This window comes from Lemur catta, chromosome X, assembly GCF_020740605.2.
Source record: "Lemur catta isolate mLemCat1 chromosome X, mLemCat1.pri, whole genome shotgun sequence".
In the NCBI taxonomy this organism is placed as follows: domain Eukaryota; kingdom Metazoa; phylum Chordata; class Mammalia; order Primates; family Lemuridae; genus Lemur; species Lemur catta.
In genome coordinates this window covers 23,607,419-23,627,949 of record NC_059155.1, presented here as the reverse complement: position 1 = coordinate 23,627,949, position 20,531 = coordinate 23,607,419, and the positions used below count along the sequence as shown (strand labels likewise).

The 20,531-nt window shown below is 42.9% G+C and overlaps 1 protein-coding gene across 1 annotated transcript in view; it reads right to left on the bottom strand.

The window, feature by feature from the left end:
* GRIA3 (glutamate ionotropic receptor AMPA type subunit 3) overlaps positions 1 to 19,876 on the bottom strand; it is a 274,784-nt gene extending 254,908 nt beyond the window's left edge. The window contains exons 1-2 of the mRNA XM_045537747.1: positions 19,397 to 19,876; positions 18,080 to 18,238 (exon numbers count right to left, since the gene is read on the bottom strand). Coding sequence (XP_045393703.1) covers positions 18,080 to 18,238; positions 19,397 to 19,505 — 268 coding nt within the window. The 5' untranslated portion in view covers positions 19,506 to 19,876. The remainder of the gene's footprint in view (positions 1 to 18,079; positions 18,239 to 19,396) is intronic.
* Between the last annotated feature and the right edge of the window lie 655 nt (positions 19,877 to 20,531).

Genomic DNA, 20,531 nt, shown 5'->3' with positions numbered 1-20,531 from the left:
AGGTCTCCTTCAGCTGAAGGGTGGAAAGGGAGTACTTCAGGATTGGGGGAGGGATGACCCTTGATGGACACTGTCTGGGCCACAGTGGCAGCTGGGAAAGGCAGCCAAAATTCCAGAGCTAAGACTCTAGTGAGACCTGATTTGGGCTTATCCTATTAACACATTTCACACTACATTTCTTAACGGGCTGCCTTGTTGGATGGCATTTTTAGTCACCTTTGGAGCTTGCTATTGAAAAACTCCTTTCCTGTTTCCTTTTAAAATAACCTTCTGTGTTGTTGAACTTGAAAAGGTTGTCAGATGGAAGTGTTTATGTGCTCTCATCTCAGCTAAAATAACGTAAAGATGAAAGTATCCAACACATATATTTACTGAATACCTGGAGGGATATAATTCAGGGGATGCAGTGATGTCTGAGCTGCCATCAGTGATGCAGCCCTTGCCTGACACGGGCTGTATGCATGCCAGGGTAAAACAAATAGTACTCTGACTGTAATCAATCTGCTTCATTCAAACAATTGGCAATTGTATTTTCAAGCAACTGGCAATTTCGTCTACTTTACTAAGTTTTCCAAAAACACATAACTGAGGACTCACTGCAAAGATAAATATTAACAATCAAAGAAAAGCCATCTGCTGCAGTGGTCATTGCTGGGGACAACAGAACTCCCTTGGGAATCTGACCAAGTCTGAGGACATTCTCCCCATCGGACTAAACCTCCCCCATCACCTTCTTTCACCCTTACTCTCCCTCATCTGGAATGAGGTTGGCATTTAAAAATATAGTAGAGCCATGTTATAGGTGGCTTATCCCTGTGATAAAACCCCAATTAATTAGTTCCCACCTACATGGATTCTACAAGTAGCTAGTTTTTTTCCTTTACTCCCTTTTTGACAAAAGTCAACAAATAAAGAGCTACAGTGATTGATTGCTTTAGTACTGTGCTTGGAAAAGCAGGAGACATGAGTTCTAGTCTCATGTCTGTGACTAGCTCTGTGACTTTGAGCTCTCTCTTCTCTGAATCTCTTTTCTTACATATAAAATTAAGATGTTGGACTAGATGAATTCTAAGGTCCCTTCTGTCTTTGATAGTCTATGTTTCCAATATCAGAGGTTTTATTTTAAAACATCTTCCAGGGCTCAGTATCTTTAGCCTAGTCTCTTATACCCTCTGCATCTCCAGTCCTACCGTATGACAGTCACATATTATATCTATTTCTTTTTTTTTTTTTTTTGAGACAAGAGTCTCAGTCTGTTGCCCAGGCTAGAGTGCCATGGCGTCAGCCTAGCTCACAGCAACCTCAAACTCCTGGGCTCAAGCGATCCTCCTGCCTAAGCCTCCCAAGTAGCTGGGACTACAGACATGCGCCACCATGCTGGGCTAATTTTTTCTATATATTTTTAGTTGTCCAGCTAATTTCTTTCTATTTTTAGTAGAGACGAGGTCTCGCTCTTGCTCAGGCTGGTCTCGAACTCCTGATCTTGAGCGATCCTCCCATCTCGGCCTCCGAGAGTGCTAGGATTACAGGTGTGAGCCACCGTGCTCAGCCCACATATTATATCTAACTTTACATACTTAACAATCCTATTTTACTTTGTAGTTTTCAAAGCACTTTCACATTCATTATCTCATTTTATCTTCAAAACACTCTTGTAAGGTACACAGCTCAGGCGTTATTATTCCCACGCGGTGTGGATGAAGAAACTGAGAACTAGACCAATAAAACAACGCATGCAAGGTCATAGGGCTAAATAATAACAGAGATGGAACAAGAACCTGGGATTTCTGACTCCGAGTCTGATGCTTTTTTCATTTGGCAAATATAATAATAATTAAAACTAATATTTGTTGAGTGTTCACTATATAGCAGTACTTTCCACATATTTTATCATTTAATTTTTGCCACAAGCTTATCAGGCAGATACTACTATTTCCCCATTTGTCAGACAGAAAAACTGAGGCTTGAAGGGGTTAAATTCCTCACCCATGGCTATACAACTAGAGAGACATAGCTCCAGGATGTAGACCCAGAGAGTCTGGCTTCTGAGCACAATCACCATTGCTATACTGTCTGTCTTGAGTTATATAACATGTACTATAAAGAGGATGGAAGGTCAAGTTCTCACTTTGGTTGCCCCATCTGGTGGAATAATGATCATTCCAAAATGCTCAAGGCAACTAAAAGTCAGCAAGTGTTTATTACATGTTTTCTATGTGTTCAGACCTGTGCTAGAATATAAGTATCATAGGAAGTTGAAGCATAATCGTAAGCCTCACTGAATTGAGAATCCACCTAAATGCATAGAATTTGGTAATAGTTTTATATATATATAAAGATATATATATAAAGATATATATATATAAGATAATGGTTTTATATATATGTATATGTCATAAAATAGCTATGTGATATAATAATTTATAAATATTAAAGAATCAAATTTTTAAAGATCATTTAAAGGGCCTGGAAAAAAAGTGCTCCCAATATAAAGTAAAAAAGTAGAATACAAATCTGAATATATGTTAAAACCCAGTTTGGGGTGAGTTTTATTTACGTGGGTGATTTTTCTTATCTACATTTTTGAAGTTTTTTGCTTGTTTATAATGAGCATGAATTAATTTTACATTTTAATTTCTATAATTATTAAAAATGTTTTCCACATTTAAAAAATTAAGTTAGGGTAATATGACTTATACATATGAGAAATTTAGAGAAAAAGAGATACCAGAAGACAATAAAGTAATAAAACCTGTGGTGTTGCTTTAGTACAGTTTCCTGCTAGTAAGTTTGCAAAATGTGGTGGAAAAGACCTTATTCTGGGAATCTGTCTGTCTAGAGTTTCATCTTCCTTCTGCCGCTAGGGAGCTGCACCACCTTTAGCAAATCTCTTCTCCTTTCTTGTCCTCTCTTTCCTCATCCACAAAATGAGGTAATTAGACTAGAACTACTTGACCTATCTCCAACAGTCTGTGATCTATAAAGGGATTTCAAGACTTTGTTTTGTTCATTCCTGACTATAAATCAGAGGGTGGTAAAATGATGACAGGTTAATGTTGGAGGAACTAAATGGAAGATACCATTAACTGTGGCCCCTGAAACTTGTGTTTTACTGCATTTCGAATTGACTTGCTGTGGCTTTATTCTTCCTCTCTGCCACCCATTTAAAACTGACAGGGTTATCATTTTCATATATAATGTCACTGTGCAGCAGTGAAAGCTAAGAGTAGAATGATTATGTTGGGGAGACATCTTAGAGAAGTGCCAAGAGTTAGAAGACCTGCCTTGTAATCACAGCTCAGCTATCAATTAGCTGTGTGACCTTTGGCTAGTCACTTAGCCTCTCTGTTCCTCAGTATTCTCATCTTAAAAAAAAAGATCAATGATCCCACAAGACAATAAGCAATGGGCTTGGATAGGAAATGAGAAGAGGAGGTGATGCTGGTGGAGCAGGGGAACTCTGGGAGATGAAGGGGGAAAAATTGCATTTGGTCACCACCCAGGTTTTGGCCTGCTGGAGACAGCATGCTGTTAGATCAGCCCCAGAATACAGAGAAAGAGAGGGGAGAAAAAAAGCCTGGTGGTCCTCAGCAGGATCCTTTCCAGTGAATCTATGCTTGTGGAATCAGCTAGTTAACCTTTACTCTGGAGAGAATGAAGACTGAAATGCTGGAAAATCACATTAGCAAAATTTCTCTTTTAACCTTTTCCAAATCTCCTTCCTTTGCTATTTTCAGTCTGACTTAGGTAAGTAACATCAAAAGAAGAAAATCCATCCACTTAAACAGATATGCTCTAAACTTCCATCCACATATCATCCTTAATTTAAAAACTCAGAAAAATCATGGCTGGAAGGGCCCAATTGGCACCACATTTTTCCTTGTCTGAATGAAGACTCCAGGATTCACTTTTCTACTCTCCCACTTTAAACACATGAAAAGAAAGATTGTTCTTTCCTTCAAGCCATCAAGTGCCAAAGTTATCATGTTACTATCCCTGCTGCTTTGGATAATAAAATCATATTTAATTAAGAGGAGAAAATCAGAAGGGATCACGTCCTTCTGGACAATTCCACTTAATGGTGGCATGATTAAGCCCAGTGGTGTGTATGTATTGGCTTTTTGAGGCATCAAGTCAATTCTTTCTTTCTCTACTTTTTTTTGCTTCAAAGTAAATCCCTTATGCCTGCGGCAGCATTGTGAGTATTTAAAGATGATCCCATCCAGTCTTTTTTCAGCTACAGATTTATAGAGGGTACAAGCTGATTTGGAAGGCTTTGGGGGTGGTTACAGATAGGAAGAATCTCTTCCACAGTTTGGTTTTATTCCTTACCAACTACTTCACTACTCTGTTAATGATAGCTACCGTTTATTGAACACTTACTATACGCCAGACATCATGGTAAATATTTTATGTGGATGATATCATTTAATCTTCATGACAACTTTATAAGATAGTTTACTATTATATTCATCCTCATTTCACAGAAGAGGAAACTGAGGCTCAGAGAGGTTCTGCAATTTGCCCAAGGTAATATGGCTAATAAGAGAGCCAAGATTCAAATGCAGGAAGTCTACATTAGTGCCATTCCTTGCCCTTTTGTAGCTCCCAAACTAAGTAAGAGAAACAGCCTTCCACTAAGCTAAGCAAGGGTCAAACAACAACCCCTTGCTCCAGAGAGTCAGGTGCAAAACCCAAGGGCCAGGAGTGAATGTATGAAGAGCTAGGCAGATCCAGATCTCTTTACCCAGGGGAAAGCTCAACTTTCCTCATGGTTTTCCTCTCCTCATAGGATCTTCTATAGATCTGCAGGCTGCAGAGGGAAGAACTGAGGACAGTAAGATTTGGGACTGGCAGAAACCAGGAGGTCAATGGACACTCTTAGTAGCTCTTGCACAAAATGGACTGAGCTCTTGTAAGAGGCTGTGATATTTAGTTGAAAAATTGCCTGGACTCAGAAATGTGCCCTAAGTGAGTCTCTGCTGAGTTTTCACCATCTGGATGGCAAGAGACTAAAAGGATTATCAACAGCTAAGCATCGCAAGGAAGCGGAAAGGACCAAGGGAAGATGTATGCAACATGTGTGCGCCAGAGCAGTGCCTTCTCCAGAGGAGAAAGGACAGCACGGAGTGTCTCTCTCCATAGTTCCCTATTCCCTGGGTTCTTGACTTCAGGACCTAGGAAGAAATCTCACTCACTAATGGCCCTGCAGTGCCCAAGGAAATGAAGGGGCTTCTTCCAGGGAGGCTCTGAACAATTTCTTGCTGCTTTTCCTGGTGTTTCTCAGTGGAAAGCCCCATTTCCAAGACAAGCTCTAGAGCCTAACTGCAGAGTCAGTCCCCCAGCTGCTTGGCCCAAATGTTTTCTTCTTAATCTACCTTCAGACGACAAGTAGATGCCTCTTGGGCCTTTTGGAAGTGAAGAGGGGCTCCTTGTGTAATATTTGAATAATGAATTGTCACAAAAGAATAGAAAAAAATGACTCATTTTGTGATTGGAACCATAGAATTAGATATGAAGATAGTTTCTTTAGGAAAAAAGACTCTAGGTATTTCTTTGAACCCATTAGCCCTTAGATTATGCAGAAACGTGTGTCTCTGAGTTCCTTGAGCACAGAGTATCTGAGTAGCTATCACTGCCAAGAGGTAAGTAAAATGGGTGGGCAAATGTGGATGCCTGGGTGAGCGATTTACAAGGTCAGGGTGATGGGCTGGTAATCTGAAGGAGTTCTATGATGGCTTTCTTGGAAGAAAAAAATTATCTTGGGTTTGGGGAAGAACTGAGAACTATAAACAGGCTCAGAGATGGGTGTTCAGGAAGGAAATCTGATTCCCCAAAGTGACAAGAGATTTTACTTTCCAAATGAAACTAGCTTTCTGTTTTGGGGACAAAAAGCTCAAAAAGATCTTAAGCTAATGATGATATTAATAATAATAATATACAAGGCCGGGCGCAGTGGCTCACGCCTGTAATCCTAGCACTCTGGGAAGCCGAGGCGGGAGGATCGCTCGAGGTCAGGAGTTCGAGACCAGCCTGAGCAAGAGCGAGACCCCATCTCTACTAAAACATAGAAAGAAATGATCTGGACAGCTAAAAATATATATAGAAAAAATTAGCCCGGCATGGTGGTGCATGCCTGTAGTCCCAGCTACTCGGGAGGCTGAGGCAGTAGGATCGCTTGAGCCCAGGAGTTTGAGGTTGCTGTGAGCTAGGCTGATGCCATGGCACTCTAGCCAGGGTGACAGAGTGAGACTCTGTCTCAAAAAAAAATAATAATAATATACAATATGGAGGTACTGTTCTAAGTACTTTACATGGATTTGTGAATTCTTTTATTTAAAACTTTTAATAACCTTATGAGGTAAGAGCTATTATTATCCTCATTTTATACTTGGGGAATCTGAAGCACAATGAAGTTAAGAAACTTGCCCAAGGTCTCACCTCTAGTATGTGGAAGAGTTGGGATGAGCAAGGATAAGCCATAACTGGCTGGAAACACTGTTAATTGGTTTCAGAGATTTAATGTATTTACCAGAGAGTCTTATAAAGGCAGAGAACAAATGAATATGAAGAGAAATTTCTAGATATAGAAGAACTTGCGGAGCTTCATTTTGGATAGTCTTTCCTCAGGAAGAAATAAAGTGAAGTGGTAAGAATTGAACAAGAGTTAATGATAGGATGTCAAAGATGTAAGTCTGAGAGATCATCCAGAAGAACCTACAGAGGAACCTCCCCATTTTACAAATGATAAAAACTAGAACTGGAGAGAGGAGTGACTTGTCCAAGGTCATCCAGGAAGCTGATGTCAAAGGGCTGAGACTGGAACACAGATCTCTGAATTCCTGGCCCATTGCTCATTCCACCACCAGCCTAATTCCCCTTTTACTGCTTCCCAAGGCCATAAGAAACATGATATCCCAAATGTTATATTTTCTGTAATTTACTTTATAAGACTTCAACATAAATTGTGTTGTATATGTGTGGATTAGTCTTAATCTACACCATAGGTGTGGTCAGTTGGTCAGTTATCCTCATGGTGAAATGCACAGTCCTGGAGTGGTTATCTGGCATTTAAAAAATTCTAATCAAGAAGTGGTTATACAATCACCTCAGGTATTTATCTCCAATGAACACCAGAGGCTTTTTTAGTTAACATTAAAATTCTCATTGGTGAAATTAGTAGTGTTTAGCATATGTAGATCATCTAGAAAGATGATCGAGGTGTTCTCAAACTAACAGAGAGAAGATATAAGGATTTAGTAAGCCCTGTAGTATTATCCCTTAGAAATGGTACCCTAGGCTCAATTCATAAATTGTCTTGCGGGCAGCCACTGATGGGGATTCTTGGTTCGCTGAATCCTGCTACTAGAATGTTGTCTTGTCTGCCTCAAGCAAACCTTCACACAAAGTGCTGTTAGAGCACCTACAAGGAAAGGAAGCTGGACTTGACTGAGCCTACAAAGCATACTGTCCAATTGTTTTGTGCCTTTTTCCTATTATTTTAAGGAGAAGCAGAATTTTGTCTGAAGCTTGCTTTTGTACAAGCTTCAGTGAGGTTATGGGGAGAAGACCTGTAGCCCTCACTCTATGACACGCTATTGATATCCAACAAAAAGTATCTAATGATTGTGAATGACCAGCTTCGCTTAGGTCAGTTTACAACTCCAAACAACTTACTATACATCTCTATTTTGGACTCTGGTCTGAAGTTGGGGAGCCTCTTGGAGTATATGGGAAGCTCCTACCTTGGATGACTCTTGACAGATCCTTATTTGACCCAGTGGCCTCCTAGTTGTGGGCCTGTTTCCATGTTCTAGAACATAAGTAGTTGCCCAAAAGCAGCCCCCTCTCCCCTGGCAGAAGTACCTCTTCTAACAAGCTGAACACTGGTTAATGACCCTATGCCAGCACTCTGACCTTGCTGCAGGCCTCAGCATTGCCTGGGGGAAAGTTAGTCAGAGTTGAGCTGGCCACTCAGCCATGAAAGGCTACTAGATACACAGTGTATGTATGTAGGACCACAAGTATGTGCACAAAGGAGAGACAGTTCTACTATATTGAGATATCTTGATGGCACACTAAGAGTAGAAAGTCAAAATAGGATTTTTACCGAGAAGAGCTTTTCTGTCCACTGTTCTCAGTGGTTATAACTACCAGTTAATGGAGCTTCTCTCTACCAGTAACTTAGCTGCTAAAGGGAGATATATAGTGTAGTGTAGAGGTCAGAAACTTGTACCTTTCACCTCCAATCACTCCAGGTCCTGTTGCAGTGTCTTGTTTGTCCTGCAGTGGTTTAAAAAATTGAATTTGAATGTCTTTGGGTAGGGGCATGAACTCTCTAGGTTGCCATACACCCTACCACTCCCTGTTATAACACATGTGGCCCAAATCCCACATTAATGTGATCTACCTGGCCCCTATAATCACTTGCAATTTCAACCCAAGTTGAAATTGACTCAGACTCTAGAGGCAGGAAGATCTCAGGTAGAATCCTGGTTCCACTACTTAGCCAGCTATGTGATCTTGAGCTAGTTGCTTATACATGTTGAACCACCTACGATTCCTCTTTTAGAAAATGGGGATGAGAGTTCCTCCCTTTTGGCAATGTTGTGATTCCATGAGATAAGGCATGTAAAATGCTCAGTGCAGTGCCTTTCATGTGGTATGGGTTCAATAAATGGTAGTTATTATTATTTCATCTCTGGTTTTAGATTTGTTGATAGCAAGGATGGGGAGAAGGGCACAATGAATGCTATATGAACTGATTGCAACCCATCTGTTTTTAATAAATGGGTAGCCATTTGCCATAACATCTAGTTTATAGCATGGCTGAGGACCAATCATTAGCTAACAAGCAAAGAAGGGAAGAATTGTCAAAATAGAAATCATTCCCTTGTCTCTACTTATCACCTCAAAGAGCATTTTTGCTTTGTTTCCCTCAGAGACTGTGACTTGAGGCTAGTCTCTTAGTTCTTTCAAGTCTTCGATTTCCAGCCTGATGAGCCAAACTCACTAATGCTAACATGGGCCAACAGCACTTCACTTACATAGACAAGTAACATATATGAAAGTGTCTGGCACAATACCAGTGCTTAGTGGGTGCTCAATAAATATTCAATATGAATCTGTAATCTTTGCAGTGCCAGGGCTTATTAAACTTGTGATTCCCAAATTGTGTGTGCATTAATAACACCCGTAGAGCTTGTTAAAAAGGCTTATCCTTATATTTTCTGATTCAATACATCTGTGGTGTGGCCCAGGAATTCCTATTTAGCAAGCATCTCTGGTGATTCTGATGCAAGTGGTTCAATTCAAGAAACACTGTTTTAAACTAATCAACAAGTAGCTTTGGAAATTGCAATGAGGTACAAGGATATTTGAGAATCTGTAACATGTTCTGGCTTATTGTGGATGTTAGTGACCTTTCTACTTTAAATTTACAAGGGTGTTCACCCACACAGAGACTCATACCCACAACTCTATACTTATCCCTTTGTGGCCTGGGTTCTGATCCCTTTCTATCTCATCCATTGCTGGTAGCCTGACCCCTTTCCTGGCAGCTGCAAAGACAGTGGCCCTGGGTGCAATGAGTAATTGTCAAGGTAGATCAGCCAATAATGGGTGATTGAGAGGGGACTATTTTTGATCACAATTTTTGAAAGCTTACAAAAACATCACCAGGGCGGGTGTGGTGGCTAGCACTTTAGGAGGCCCAGATGGGAGGATTGCTGGAGGCCAGGAGTTTGAGACCAGCCTGAGCAAGAGTGAGACCACATCTCTACAAAAATAGAAAAATGAGCCAGGCATGGTGGTGCATGCCTGTAGTCCCAGCTCCTTGGGAGTCTAAGGCAGGAGGATCACTTGAGGCCAGGAGTTTGAGGTTGCAGTGAGCTATGATGACACCATTGCACTCTAGTCCAGTTGACAGAGTGAGACCTTGTCTCAAAAAAAAAATCACCACCCCCATCACAAACTGATTTTACTTCTGAAAATTTCCCACAATAATTGTGGAGAATCCTGAGGCTGAATTTATCTACTGCGGCAAACAACCATGCACAGAAGAGGCAGCAGGCCCACTACCAACAGAAGGGTGTAACTTGATGGGTCAAAGACAACTAAAATATAAAATAGTCAAAGGCAACTAAAATATTAGTGAATAAAGTACCAGAATTTATTCATGGAGAAGGTTAAATATTGAAAAATAGGTGAAGTGTATTTGAGGGAATCTTCCTCATCCTCAAGGGCCTCCCAGTGCCCCCCTGAATGCCCACTATCCATTTGATGTCCCTCTTCCTTGGGCAGGTGTCTTGTTTTGTGTCACTTACCAGTCTTGGAAAGCACCCTCTGAGGATCCTGCAAGGTAACAGGTGGTAATCTGAACAAAGAATTCTGGTTGAATTATTAATGGCTGATAGGATTTAACTCATTCCCTTTCAGATAGCACACTTGCCTTTTAGCACAGGCTTTCAGTGCAGTAACACGAATAAATGAATTTGTGGAATTTCAGACTAATGGCAGACTGTTGGGGGACAATATTTTGGGGGAAATCAGGTGTCATTTTGCAGTCCTCAAATGACACTGAGTAAGCTTTTAATGACTTCCCTGGAGCAGTCCTTGGCTCAGATCTTTTAGAAAGTGACATTATTTCCTTTCCCTCCCATCAATGAGTGCCTGGCACAGGCCTTGAAAATAGAGTCAATTTTTTAGTCTCATAGGGAGCCAGATAGAATTCAGGTTGTGTTGTACTTCTTATCTCTAACCCTCTTTAAGGCAAGTCAGACAGCTAAGGAGCAGATGTTACATTGCCTCCTTCTGGCATGCCTTGACCCAGAGAAGCAAAGTGGAAAGGGATTTGGAACTGCATGCCAACCTTAGCTCTCTTGGGCAGGTTGTTTCTAAAAGGGGCACTTTGGGGTGTGGCAAGAAGCCAAGACACTGTCACCCTGGCTCATGAACTACCTCCTCTTTCAGTCTGCCTTCTAGTCCTTACTCCACATCACTACAAAAAACAACTCAGTAAATGCTCTCATCAGACATCTAATCATGCCATCTACAGACCTGGCTGAAAAGGACGCAGGGTTATTGGGAATATGGTAGAGACATTCTTGCGTCAGAATGAGTCAAATATGTCTCTTACAGAACCTTCTCTGGAAGGCAAGAAGGTACAACTGTGGGAAAGAGCTTGTCTGGGAGAACATTTTCCTTCAATAATCACAGTCTTCCTGCTCTAGACTCTTCTTACTCAGTGTGGTTCAAGGACCAGCAGCATTAGAGCTTGTTAAAAATGCAAATTCTTGGGCTCCATCACAGACGTATTGAATCACGATCTTCATTTTAACGAGATCTTAGGTGATTGTTGTGTACATTAAATAAAGGTTAAGAAGTACTGTTCTACACTGAATTGTGCCCCATAGGGTTGAGGGATTATTACCAGCTGTGTTTCCTCATTCTTATCCTTGCTCTCTGTACCCTCCAAATAAGGGCAAATGATGGTTGTGTTGAGGATAATTGCTTAAGGAGCCAGTGATAGTTAAGAACTGAGGAATAGTGAGGTCCAGTTGGGGGGAGGGATGTAAACACCTAATTCTCTGACGAGCGCTCAAATGGAAATCCAGGAGAGTATGCTGGTTATTTCCATTGGAAGAGAGTCCAGATTGTATGCTTGAGACCAGGCAAGGAAGGGATGAAGGGAGGAGGAGACACTGCTCAGCTAGGCTTCCAAGTGCCTCCAGAGCTACCATTTAGTGACTGTGAGAGGGATATTGCCTCTTAAATGTGGTATTGCACATGCCATCCCAGGGAAAGGAAACTTTCATCCTGAAACACAGATTCCCTCCCACCTTCTCTTTTCCTATAACCTTCCTTCTGTGCCAGTGCATCTCCTGCCAGTGCTCACATAGGCAGCTTCAGACTCTCCAACAGCCTCTTTAATAAAATGAATCCCTATGAAATTTGGCAGCTTTCCCAATTACCCCAAAGGGTTTTAGTTTCAACATGGAGAAGTTGAACCTGCCTATGCTTTGGGTGCACTTACACCCAACCTATGTGCAGGTACATTTGTAATTTGGCCTATAAAGGTCTTCCATGACCAAAACCAGCTGATCTTTGGTTTGGGTAGAGTGAACAGCCACTGTGAGCATGATATCCAGAAACGTTCTCATTGAAGTATCTTTCCTTGGAATTGAGGCATTATGGTTCCCATAGTCCCTGGTTTTAAAGCAAATACTCCTCTGTTAGGTGTATTAACCCTTTATCTGCCACTTTCAGCTATATTCCTTTATTAGATAAAAAGTTGTCACCCCGAAGTAAAGTGCAAACCCTGAAGAGAATGAACCAAGAATAGGGATATTCTGATGGAGAAGGAGAATTAGGTCTGGAAAAGTACAGGGTAGGAAATAATCCCTAGGTAGGTTTGGTGTGGATGGGATACCAGAATCAAGGGCCAGTCAGTGAGCAGGCAGTTAGAGGCCAGCAAAAGGCAGTAAGATGAGCTGGACAAGACAGAGCAGGAGAAGAAAATAACGGCAATAGAAGAGGTAGAATTAGGAGGAAGACAAATTCTGTCCATGTTAATCTTTTGGCAAGGAATGACCCCTTTCGGGGGCTGCTGCCCTAGCTCAGGACTCATCCCACATACAGGCTATTTGTAGCTCTGTGTCTGGAGCCCAGACATTTCCTGAGCAGCTCCCAGGAGGGAGGGAGTTCCTTTTGTGTCTGCACAACTCCCACGCTCCTGATGAAGAATACCCATCACCCCCACATGGGGTTTTCATTGGACCCTCCTGTGGACATTTTATCTAATTAGACCAAAAGTATCAAAACCAAAGGAATGAAGTCAAAACTTGGTTTTTTTTAATGGAGCAAATAAAGTATACAGAAATTTTCTTAACCTTTGTAGAAGATAGAAAGTTTTATAAAAAGGTCCTTCAAATATATTTTGCAGTCTCAATCTAAGAAGTTCAAAGGGAAATCATTTGGATAGGTATGTTTATTCCCCTCCTCCAAAGTTATGAATTCTATTCCTAAAATTCTGGCCCTCTCTTAAAATCCATGCTGCCCTTTAATCCTTAAACCAATTGCATTAAAATGACAAATCTCTTATCCACAAGAGAAGACAAATAATGATGACTCCTCAGCAGGTTCATTTATTTTTCAATCTGTTAAAAACAAAACCAGCCAATCACCTCCAACTACCCATAACAATGAAATTTAAGAATATATCAGGAGCCAAAAACATATATAAAGATCTCAAGCAGCCCTCACTATTTCAATTCAATCTTAGGGACTAAGGAGGGAAATGCAGAATTAAGGAAACAACCTCTGTAAAGGCAGAAGTAGGGGGCTGTGGAAAACTAGTTTCCTTTTGGGGAAAAAAAGTTAAAACTGCAGAGAGGAAGAAAAACCAGGGCCCATTTTTGCAGTAATCATAGATGGAGAACATAATAATTTTCTTTGCTCCTTCCCCTCAATCCCTCCTCCCCCCCATTTAGCAGATCAATGGGAAGCTTCCTTCTAGGGGAGGTAATGCACTTCGCAGGAAGCTCACCTTTATAGCCTGCTGATTGCCATCTATTTTTATGGCCCAAATGAACAGCATCACCTTCCTCCTTCCTCCCCCTATAAAAAGTAGATTTTAAAAAAAACATAATAAACCTGGGAGAAGGTGACTTAAATCTTTGGCACCACTGAGGCGACCTCTTCGTGCTTCAGTGGGCTAAGCCAGCTGGCCAGAGGGGCTGAGAAGTGAGCTAAGCCACTGAGCTTACTGAGGGCTGGCCAGCAGACAGAGGAGAGAGGGACAGCAGCAAAGGAACAAAGACAGGGGTGTGAGGGTGGGAGGTGGAGCAGTCGACATTGGTTAGTTGGGAAGATCTGTTTGAGGACAGCAGCTTTCATCCTGGGGTCTTCACCCTGGTTTCAAAGCTTATACGGAAGGGAAAAACACCAAAACTAAACCAAGCAAATCAAAACCCACTAAATTGCAGAGAATGAGATCAAGGGAGACATTTCCTTCCTAAATGGACCTAAATGGTTAAATGGATCCTGGCAATTAGAATAATTAGTTAATGAGATTGTGACTCTGTTGGCAAGAGACTGAAACCTGTCTCGGCTAAGTACACTTGATAACGAAACACGCTTGCTCAGTTATAAAAGGAGTGTGTTCTCAGTTACCAGGTATATTTCAAATGGCTTGAAAAAAAATTAATGGAATAAAAATTTGCAGCTGATCGGTTAGGTTTAGCCAGCAAAAGGGATTTTTCCTGGGGCTCCATTAGAGCCTGCACTCCTAAGTCCAACTCTCAGTACCACCATCACCATTGTACCTCCATCAACAGATTTTTATTTAAGCCAATGCATTTAGAGTGCAATTCCGTGGTGAATAACCTTTAAGGTTACATTTGCCTTTTCCTTGCTTCTTGCAAACAGTGCGTAATCCACGAGCACATTTGTTGGCTGTAAAGGTGTATAACAGCAATTTTTGCAATGACAGTGCGGAGAGGGAATATGAGATCTGTGTGCTAATGAGCTGACACTGCAGAGGCTGGGGCGGTGTAGTGTGGAGTGCACTACAAGTGCACAGCAGCAAGACACAGCAGGGGACTTCAAGGGAATCAGCAGCGTTTCTGAGGAAGCAGGGCAGCAAAGACACCCAATGGGACCCAGCAGTTTCTTGGTGTTTCCACCCTCTCCCAAAGCCCTAGGATGATCAAATCCATTTTTTAAAGAACAAACATGTAACTTGCATGTGTGTACATCTTTTCATATATAACAATCATGTGTGTATGAGTGCCTGTGTTTGTATATGAATGCATGTATCCTGAAACCAAAATATTTGCATCATTCTTCTTTCTGGGGGGTTATCTAGCTAAATTGAAAAGTAAGGCAGCAAACTCTATTAATCCCTATGAAAAGGGAACATGTGCTCCAAATCAGGTGAGTCTATCTGATAAACTTCAATTCACCTCTGAGCTGAGATCCCAAATGACCCACCTTTCAAAGCCAAGGAGGCTTTTATTGACTTCTTAAGACACGGAATAAAGTTGAAGTCTGTCTTAAGCAAACCTCTTGGGAATTATGCAAAAAAAAAAAAAAAAAAAAAAGGAAAAAAAACTGGTTGCTGGTGAATAAGAGTCTTTAAATAACTGATGCCTGGGATTCATTGCAAAGAGACCTGATACTTTGTCGGGGGTGGGGAGCGATGCAGAGGGAGAGCACAGAGCAGGAATACATACAAAAGGACTTACCCTTTGTTTATTCTTTGCATATCTGTTTGCCTGCATACCTGGCTACATACTGTAGAAAGTGTGTGCCTGCTTCAGGATTGAGGCTGCAGGAAAGATCATGAAACGAGATCAATTCTAGTGCTAGGGGAAGCTGGAACTAGGAATTCTGCATGGGAACAGGGGAAAGTTTCTTTAATTTTTGCCAGCCCATTCCATATTGAACCAGATAGGAGAAGTGGGTGACCAGATTTGGACTTATCTGAGGTTTTCTCAAACTTTCCCTAGGTCTCCAAGGAAGGGCAGGCCAGAGGATACAGAGATTTTTCTTTTTACAATCAGGGCAGTGGATTGGAGGTACGGAATCTAGGGTCACCTGCCAGGGTCCAGTACTGAACTAGAATTGTAGGCCAACATTTGAAATATTTGATCTCCACTTCCAGAAGAAAAAGAACAATCAAAGCTGGAGGAGAAATGAGATACACCTCCAGGGCTTCCCTAGCTCCTGGAAATCATTGGTTTCTGCATTCATAGACTATGGTTAGACTAGTCATCTTTCTCATACGAGGCTACCAGCACCAGCTGCCAGGAGACTGCTTTGAGATCTGGCCCTCATTCAATGATTGTGACATTTGGACATGACTGTTTCGGGGACCAGAGAAGATGACAGCTTTTCTCCTCTGTCTCCTGAGCTGTAAAGTCTGAGAGTGCAACAGGCAGCTGGGTACACATCACTGGTTTCTAGATATTTCTCCTGTATGTGTCTGTGCCCATGCATACATGTATTTAGTCACCTTTTCGTTTTGTTTTGTTGCTCAGTGAGCCACAGCCCTTCTCCCCAACTCTCAAGCGCCCAGCCATAACCCAGACTTGTAAGTGGAAGTGCTGTGTATTCAGGGTGAGAGATTTTGATCAATTTCTTCTCCTTTCCCATGGTTGTTCTTTTATTGCCTTGAGAGGTAAGGCATTAAGGCTACTCAACACCAATATGGATGACTTATTGCCTGTTCCTAAACCTGAGATTTTCAGGTGGCAAGGATCATTTCTGATTGCTCCTTGAGTGGGGTTCTGACAGCCCTGAGTTGGCAGGTGTCAATTTGGTTTGACCATAAAAACAGAACCAAAAACCTTGGAAATCAATCATTCCTGAGAAGCCAAATGGCTCTCATACCCCATTCCTCATCAGTGGAAAGATGCTGAAGGGAGTTGAAATAAATATTATTCATTATTAATGATAACCCTGGTAGCTTCATGTATTTGGTTTTAAACATGTTCTAACTGATGTTTAGGAAGCTGCATTTGAGATTCAGCCTCTTGAGATCACAGTGCTGCAGGATTAAGAGTCAGATGTGTGTTGTAAATGCTGTGGAGACAGGCTGAGATTACCAAAATAAGATGCAAAGTATAGATAGACATTTTGTAACTTTCACACTTAGCTGGAATTAATAAATTCCTATTTTTGTCAATGTCGGAAAGCCAAAAGAATGTCAAATGTGGAATATCTCAGAACATGTTCATATAAGGATCTGTACCTTCAGCTAAAATTTTCTTGAAGCTGATAACTGTCACATTTCTTGCAAAGTATGTTACCCCCATCCCCTTGGCCCAAGTCTTCAAATCCAAGGAACCTCTGCCCTTGGGGAACCTTTCAACAGCTTTTTGGAAATTATATATCCTTTGAGACAGAAGGATTTAAAGAAAGTCATATACAAAGTTTTCACCTAGCCAAACATAAATATCATTTCTCTCTTGGAAAAAAAGGAAAAGAAACCTAAATTCCAAACTACATCAGCCATAAGAGCAAAATATATTTTATGCCATCACAAACCTCATTATTGTGAAAACTTTTAGCGAAATCAGCTTAGATGCAGAATTCTCAGTCTTTCTCTCAAAATAGTCCATTCAAGTAAAACCATATATCCAACAGGCTATTAGCCATTTGGGTTCCCCTGGTTTTACTTGTCAAAATGTCCCCTTTCCAGAGGAACAATCATTGGGTACAACTATGGATTTCAGAAATGGCTTTGGGGCTGATGGAATTCCTCCCTTTTGATATTCAGTTTTCTTGCTCCAAGAGTTCCCCCCCTCCCCCATCCCTTGCTCTAAATTAAGAACTGTGTTGTCGGTAACAATGGGGGGGGGGTGAGCAACACTAGGAGAGGCAGAACTAGCTTTCCAAATAATCACCTGATCACTGTCTTCTCCCTTCCCCTCGGTTTGCTAGACATTCATCACTTGCAATCAGTTTGTAGTCTTATCAATTCCTATCAGAGCTCTCTCAGTAAGAAAGGTGATATTCTAGGACAGAAAGAGGTCAGGGAACCCAGCCTGATCAGTCCCTCAAGGTCACTTGTTTGGAGAATTTCTCATATTTGGTTCCTACATATTAGGCAATTGTCAAATTCAGCTCATTCCTACAGCCAGGCACTAGCTTTAACAGTCAAGTAATGTACATCCTGAATTGACTCAATCAAGACGCTGCTGCTTCTTTTTTTAATCCCATCTGAAGAAATTTCTTTGAACAACCATGCTATTTTTTTCTTTCTTTCTTTTTTCCCCAGCAAAAAAGGGTGTTAGGGAGGGAACGCTGGGTTAGCAGGGAGGAAAATGAAACTTTTGCATCAAACACTATTTAGAACAGAGTTTTGCCCACTGTCTTGAGTTTTGCACACTGCCTTGAGCCCCTCGGCAGTATCCTTCAGAGTCGATTTTTGCAACATGAAACCAGATTGCTTAGAGCCCCTAAAATGTCTGCTGAGGCAATCACCCCCCAGCACACACACAGACCCGAAGCGCCACAAGAAAGATGCAAATGACGTCCCCAAGGTCCCAAAGGGAGGAAAAGCAGATTTACTTACAAGCATTAGTCACAGAAAAACTATTGGAGGAATCCAAGTGATCTACGTGGTAATTCAAATGGAAGGGCTTCTCCGTGGTATTCTGGTTGGTGTTGTATAACTGCACGGCAAAGCGGAAAGCGCTGTGCTCCTGCACTGTGTTTCTCATGAAAAGTCCACCTATAAGCAAAGGGAACCGACATTTGGCTTGTGTCCCCCCGCCCCAGGACTGGTTAGAAATTGGGGAACACTACAGATACTAGACACTTCTCAATGATACGGGGGTGCGCGATTGAGGATTGATATTCAACCTGTGTGTCTTTCAAGACTTGTGAACTCAGATTTCGGCCAAGAGAAACCTGGTTTCTCTAGACTGAGGAGGCTGGAGAGAAGGGAGCAAGGGAAGAGGGGGCTGTCTTGGGGTAGGACGAAGGAATCAAGAGTGGGACTTGGTTCTTTCTTAGGCTGTAGCCTTCTTTTCTTTTCCACTCCCCCCCCCCCCCATCCACACAGCTGGTTCATCATTTCCTGGGGTAAAGGGAAAGATTGGGAAGAAAAACAATTTTATTCCCCCTGCTGCCCCATTCTGTTCCCCATAGCCATCCTCCCCCGTGACAATACTGGGGGTTGGTTCAGTAATGGCAACAATTCTAACTTCTCGACTTGTAAATACAGACAGAAGCCGAGAGAACTCCCTTCAGGCGCCCAGGAGCCGGGCTCCAGACAGACACAGCGGCAATTCATGAATTCGTGGTCTGCGTGACTTCGCCGCTCGCCCGTCCGCTCAGCTCCTTGTCTCACCCCCACCTCCTACCCCATCCACTACCGACCCTGGCTGCTGCCCGGGTCTAGGGGATCCAAAGTGGGCTCCACCTTCTCCAGCACTAGTCTTTCTCCCGGGAGCTGGAGACGCGGGACGGAGCGCCCGGGGTCCGGGTTACGCGCCCTGGCGCGGCCAGACAGGCGGCATCACCCTGGGACAACTTCCAGCGGCTGCACGCACGCCATGGCAAAGTCCGGAGCAGCAAGCCGAAAAGCCGCGACTCCTCGCCCCTTGCAGCATCCCGGCTTCCTGCTCGCCTCTGGTGCTCCTCTTAGCTCGAAAAACCCGGTAGTCCACCCCCACCAGCCCTGGGAGACCCCTCTCTCGTCCTCGATGCTCCCCAGAACAGCCAGCTCGTCGGGGCTCAGATCCCCACGATCTCTATCCAGTCCCCGTCCCCAGTCCCCTTCCCCAGGCCATGCAGGACAGGGTCTCGCGGCCGCAGTAGCCTTGCCGGGGCAGTGGTCTCGGGTGCAGGAGAGCCTGGCCCGACTGGCTGGCTCGCTCGCGCTTACCTATGCTGATGGTGTTGGGGAATCCTCCGTGAGAATGACCCAAAAGCCCTAGGACTAAAAAGAAGACCGCCCGGAGCACGCTTTGCCCCATTTTCTTCTGCCTGGCCATGCTACGCCTAAAACGAAGCTGACAAGAGCATGGGCGCAACTCGGGAGTCGTCAAAATAATAATAGAAAAAGAAAAAGAATTCGCTGGCTCTTACACCCCCTCCCTTTAACTTGCTCTCTCTCACTCTTCCTTTCCGCCCCACACTAATCCTCCTCCGCCGCCGCCGCCGCCTCCTCTTCTTCTTCCTCTTCTTCTTCTCTCTCTCTCTTACTCTCTCTCTTATTCGCTCTCTCTCGCTCTCTCCCTCTCTTGCGCGCTCTCTCTCTCTCTCTCTCTCTCACTCCCAGGATCTCTCACACCCCCTCCCCGCCCCCCACCTCACTTCTGTCTTCACACCAATCTGGAAGGCGGGTTCATTGGCTGCAAACTGGGTTCGCCAAAGCGATTTCTCTCCCCTATCACAGGGAGAGAGAGAGAGACAGAGACAGAAAGAGAGAATATGAATAAAAACCTAAAACACAAAGCAAACCAAACAAAACATAGAAAAACAAAAACAAGCAAGAGAGAGGAAGAGAGAGAGACACACACAGAGACAGAGAGAGAGAAATAAGAAAGAAATTATAAAGAAACCCCGAGACTCCCCCCCTCAAAAGATGGTGGGTCTAAAGAGGGGAAAAAAGGAGGAAAGAGCGAAAAGGCTCAGTGCCCGTGAATTGGGCTCTTCCAATTGGGCCGGTAGGGGGATATTGATCAAAGTTGATCTGACGTGGAATTAAAGCCGCACACCGTTTAGCTCTACTGCAAACTGCAGCCTCGGACTGCAAAGCTCTAGGTGCTAGCGTTTGTCAACACGGGAGATGGGATCAATAGAAATACACCAGTCCTCACGTGGGTCAGCCTTTCAAGCTGCAACCGTCCCCCTTCCCTTTAAAAAAATCTGCATTGCCTCTGCATTTGTGTGTCTGTCTTAAAGAAGGGGAGTCTTAGGGGGGCGGTTAGCGGTTACTCTGGAGTCTTTGTAGAGACTCGGAGCGGTTCCCATCACAATGCGCCCAAAGAAGCTGCGCATGCCCGGTCTCTGCCGCT